The 5,393-nt window shown below is 33.1% G+C and overlaps 1 protein-coding gene across 1 annotated transcript in view; it reads right to left on the bottom strand.

The window, feature by feature from the left end:
- LOC107684209 (solute carrier organic anion transporter family member 2B1-like) overlaps positions 1 to 5,393 on the bottom strand; it is a 17,095-nt gene that overhangs the window by 1,221 nt on the left and 10,481 nt on the right. The window contains exons 12-14 of the mRNA XM_016480421.1: positions 3,813 to 3,982; positions 1,425 to 1,489; positions 652 to 772 (exon numbers count right to left, since the gene is read on the bottom strand). Coding sequence (XP_016335907.1) covers positions 652 to 772; positions 1,425 to 1,489; positions 3,813 to 3,982 — 356 coding nt within the window. The remainder of the gene's footprint in view (positions 1 to 651; positions 773 to 1,424; positions 1,490 to 3,812; positions 3,983 to 5,393) is intronic.

Raw genomic sequence — 5,393 nt, 5'->3', positions numbered from 1 at the left:
TTAGCAAATGGCTGCAATATAACAAAGAGTGAAAAATTTAAGGGGGTCTGAATACTTTCCGTACCCACTGTAAATCAGTTGGTTTGAATCTATCTCAGCCTGGTAAGGCGTGTCTGTTTTAGTGGACTTTGGGGGCTTTCTTTGGGTAGACAGGGAGACACTTTTCCAACCTTGGCCAGATGGGAGGCCAGCTAGAGCAGCATAAACCAATTACCAATTAATTATTGTTATTTTTTTAGGCATGGTATTATTACTTTTTTTTTTGGTAACACTTTATTTCGATAGTCCACTTTAGACATTCTATTAACAGCAAGTAACTTTGCAACTACATGTCAACTAGCAGTTAGTAGAGTATTAATAGACTGTCTGCTTAATATCTTCTAACACTTTCTCTGTCAAATTACTCTACTAACCCTAAACCTACCCTAACAGTCTACTCTGAGAGTTAGTAGACATGTAGTTGCAAATTAATGAGAATTAGTTGACATGTAGTTGACATGTAGTTACAAAGTTACTTGTAGTTAGTAAAATGTCTAAAGTGGACTATCGAAATAAAGTGTAACCTTTTTTTTTTTTTTTTTATAAAATACATACTAATACATACAGTATAAGGCACTCTACCTTTCAGAGAAGTGCAATTTTGAATTTTACCTGTGTCTGAAAAGGTCTAAATCGTAGTAGCGACATGATGTTATCTTACTGCATTTCTTTCCCCACAGAATGCATGCTGTATCAATGGCACGACCATACAGCACTGGAGCTGGAAGGAATGCTGTCAAGGAATGAAAGTTCCTTGTTAATATATCTTTTTAGAAAATATAACCAGACTCAGCACAAATGATATAACCCACCATTGTGTTGATCAATACCATACACACATTCATAAGTTACATAAAACACCACCAAAGACTACGAGATCTATAACTAATTGGCTCAAATATTGTCTTAACACACCTATTCATGTTAATGATATGATATCTGTTATGATGGATGGTGAGTTATTACATTTTTTAAGATATCACTGCAACTTTTACAATACTGGGAAAATATGTTATATAAACAAAGACATATAACACTAAGGGCGGGTCTGAATATGCCCGTAAAAATGTAGGTCGAAACACTTTAATTTCACCATCATTTTTTATTTTATTTTTGAGATTTTGCCTCTTTAATAGATTAGACATAGTAGCTAGTACAGACCAGATTTAAACCTGTTTTAACCACATGAGCACCATGGCTTAACATGTGTGAACTGATGTACCAAGCCTCTCACGACTACTGCCTGAAATTGTTATTATCATGCTTTGATATTCTTGCTTTTGTTTTGTTCACTAACTCAGTGCCCTCATACCAGGCTTTGGTTGTAACATGTTTCTGTTAAAATATGACGTGTCCGTTCTGCATGATTAACTTCTTTTGCTTACCGAGCACTCGAAACAGCATGAACTGAATTCCCAAGGCAAACGATTTGTCTTCTGGAGTCACAGTCCTGAACAAATCCAACAAACCATACATCATTTTACAACATTTATTTTTTTTATTTTTTTTGTATAAGTAAGACATTTCAGTTAAATTTCAGAATATGGCCGTATGAGCTCTTTGAAATAAATTTTTGGTAACACTCTATGAAAGGGTATTCTTAAGGCATTATAATAGTCAAGAGAAAATAAAATAAAGTCATTATTTACTCAACTTAATAATGTTTTGTGTGTGATGTTATGTTCTCTGTGGAACAATAGTGAAATAGTAAAAAAAATAAAAATAAATCCATGCAGCATGAGGCATTGCAGATACAAAATCCATCAATCAATCATTAAATAAATAAAAAGTTGGGTAACACTTTCTATGAAGCTCATTTTTATAACACATTATAAGAATATTCTTAAGGGATAATAATATATGAATAATGCATTATAAAAAAAAAATTATACTATGTTGTTTCATCTCATAAATAATCATAACAACAATTATAATCCATTATAAAACTTACTTATTTGTGGTTATAACTTTTATGAGAATGATTATTTATAACACACAATAAACACAGTTAAATCCACTTAATTTATAATGGATTATAAGTCTCATATTTTGACATTATTTATTTAAAATCTGCACATTATCTTACTATCTTACTGATATTACAATAAATATAGTTAAAATCAAATGTGCCATATTACACATTCATCTGATCAAATATCTGATGTTATGGCTGTTTAAAGAAAAAAAAAACATTTTTATTTTTATTGCTGTTGGCATTGTTGTTATCTTTGTCTGCTTTACGTAAAGGAACAAGTTAACAATGGCCAGCATCATAATCTTAAAAGCTATAACCACAAATAAGTAAATATTATAATGCATTAAAACTGTTGTTATGATTACTCATGAGTATGACTCTTATATTCCACTACATCTAACAACAAAACACCTGCATTGCTTACAAGACATTGTTGTCGCTACAGCTGCTCGAGCGCGGAGAAAATGACGGACTTCATACAACTGGCTGAGGGTGGAAATATGCTAATATGGGACAGTACGTCAGTGGTCGTGGGAGGGGCCTGAGCAATATAACATCATATTGGCTTGATAACTCTTTAGGTTTTTGGGGGATTAAAAAAAGGAGTGAATGGATTTTTATCATTGTAGAGTGGTTGTGTCTACGCACTACCAAGACACATTTATATGCAAATGAGGATATTTTGCATGCAATGTCTCCTTTAAAATGTAAATATTATAATTTTAATTCAAGTGATGAAGGATTTTGAAAGTCTCACAGCAATCAGTACTACTGTAAGGTTAACCCTTCCTGGTTTACATGCTTGAAAATGATTAACAATTGAAAACATTAGAAATTTAGAAAAGTAATCAAAAAGTAATCAAATGTAATCAGTTACATTACTTTAATAAAGTAATTGAAAAGTTACACTACTTATTAAATTTTAAGTAGGGTAACTTGTAATCTGTAACCTATTACATTTTCAGAGTAACCTTCCCAACACTGTTTATAATGTATTATAAATATGGGCTTCATAGAAAGTGTTACCAAATTTTCTTTAACATATCCTTTGAGGATTTTCCGAAAGTGAGTGCCTGTGGTCTGTTATTACACTGATGGCAGTTTTTTTGTGATGTTGACAGGGCCTGCACAGGCAGGTTTTTGACTATGGTATAATGATACTATGACGTATTATAGCTGAAGGGCATAGATGCATGACAGATGAGCGACATCTGGCTTTAAAAGACAAAGTGGTTGAAAACATTAATCAGTGCAGTGATTAAAAGGTCAAACAGAGTATTGATTTAGTATTTAGTATACAGAGTATTGAGTACTCCACAGCTGTTTGTTTTAAAAAAGCATTATTAGCAGAATAAAATTAATCATTTTTAGAATGCTGTAGGTAGCAAATATGCAAGTGTTGCACTTCAACAAGCTGCAACCTGCTAAGCAAGTTCACCTTGACACTCTTCCTTTTAGACAAATCATGCCACAACCTTCACTGCCATTAGTTTTTAAAGTAGCAACATAATTCCACTGTTCTTCACATAAAAGTATTTTTCATTTGATTTTCTCTTCACTTGACCAAAATTATGAAATGACATAATCACTCACTACCCCAAAAACACCTGTTCTCTGACTATAACTCAATACTTCATGCCGAGTATTAATATAAAACATAATAAACTTAAGAAAAACAGACATATAGATATGTAACTGTCAGATATATAAAACATAAAGAGGTCACATTAGATGGTCACATTCAACAGATCATACTGTATTTACATAAAATAAAGGGAAATGGAAATAGAGTGAATACCTGAGGATCATCATAAAAGATGTAGTGTGGGAGAGTGAAGCCACAAAGCATGTAAAGGAGGACAGGATCATGAAGGGAATGAGCCGATTATTACAGCCATTTCCACATGGTCCTGGTAATGCAAAGCCTGGAGAACCAATTGATGCCACACATTCACAATCTGTGTAGTTCTGTGGAAGATTTAGGGTGATTAAATATTAGATACTGAAAAGTGAAACGTAATAGTTTTGCTTTTGAGAGGTTACTTTCAGACCATTGATATTTAGCGCTATTGCAACCACTGTTGTTATCTCATATTTGCAGGGAATTAAAAAAGGTCTGTATGAATTAAGAAGACCAATATGAATAAATCTGTTCCAGAGCTAGGTAGTAAAGCCATAAAGTAATAAACATGCAGCCACTACATTTTTTCTTTTTAATTGTTATCTGCTTTTCTGCTACATACTTTATTAATGAACAACTTGAAACAGCTTCTAAAGCCCGATTCTTACGGTAATTGTTTCTCATATGGACGTCTGTAAAAATACATTTACATATCACCTCAGTGATAAAACTCATGGATTCGGATGGCGATTTATTCACAGTGGAGGAGCGAGTTTTGTGATCCTACGAACCCGGGAACGCGCTGCTCACGTGGCCAGTCACATGATTGTCTGCTTTAAATAAAGTGAATTTTATTTACAACTGTATTCTTATCATTGTGTAAAATGTATTTAAAAATACTTATTATTATGTACAATGTATTCTTATTATTCCAAGCATATTTTATAATATATAATCCTATTTATTATTTGATTATTTAAATCTCCTGGTTAAAAATAGGAAAATAGACGCGCTATAGTTATATAATTAGACGCAATATATATCCGTTTATAATACACATTTTAAAATTGTATTGCATACCTGCTGCTGCCATAATAAAGACCCATTTCGAATGTTTACGTGCTTTTCTTCTCTTTCTGCTCCCAGTCGCTGTGGTGGGGGAGTTATGAAGTATTGTTCTTTTAAATACTTTCCAGCATTTCAGAAATAAATATGTATGCAAATTACACCGAAGTACAACGTTACCTTACGGTGTTCGGGAGTGCTCAAAAAGGGTTTAAAAACTGAAATTGAATCGATTTCTTCTCGTAAACTCAGAGATGTGGATTTGCACGGCAATTAAATTACCACACGACCTTGGTGTTTCTCAAAAAAGGTAATTCGGCCGGGGATTTTTACGGGGGTGGTGAGAGAAAAACACCGACATCTTGGATTCGGACGGCATTAAAATCACCAACTACCCCCTGTAAATGGTGAAAATCACTTACGTCTCCCTGAGAAACAATTACCGTCCGAATAGGGCTTAAGAAACCTATAAAACCACCAACACTGTCAAAGGAGTTTTGCCTCATGACATTTCTCTAAAGCTAATATCCATGCCTGGAAGATAAGTACCATACCCCTTACGAAAAAGAAGTTGATTCAAGTTATACTCAGCTATTAGTATACTTTTTTTAAACTAAAAATAGGAAAGTATACTTTTAGTCTACTTTTTATGTACTTCTCAGAAATGGGCTTTATGTACTTCTCAGAAATATA

The sequence above is a fragment of the Sinocyclocheilus anshuiensis genome, unplaced genomic scaffold, assembly GCF_001515605.1.
Source record: "Sinocyclocheilus anshuiensis isolate Anshui unplaced genomic scaffold, SAMN03320099.WGS_v1.1 scaffold285, whole genome shotgun sequence".
In the NCBI taxonomy this organism is placed as follows: Eukaryota; Metazoa; Chordata; class Actinopteri; order Cypriniformes; family Cyprinidae; genus Sinocyclocheilus; species Sinocyclocheilus anshuiensis.
The sequence above is the reverse complement of the archived record's forward strand: the minus strand, read 5'-3'. Positions and strand labels throughout refer to the sequence as shown.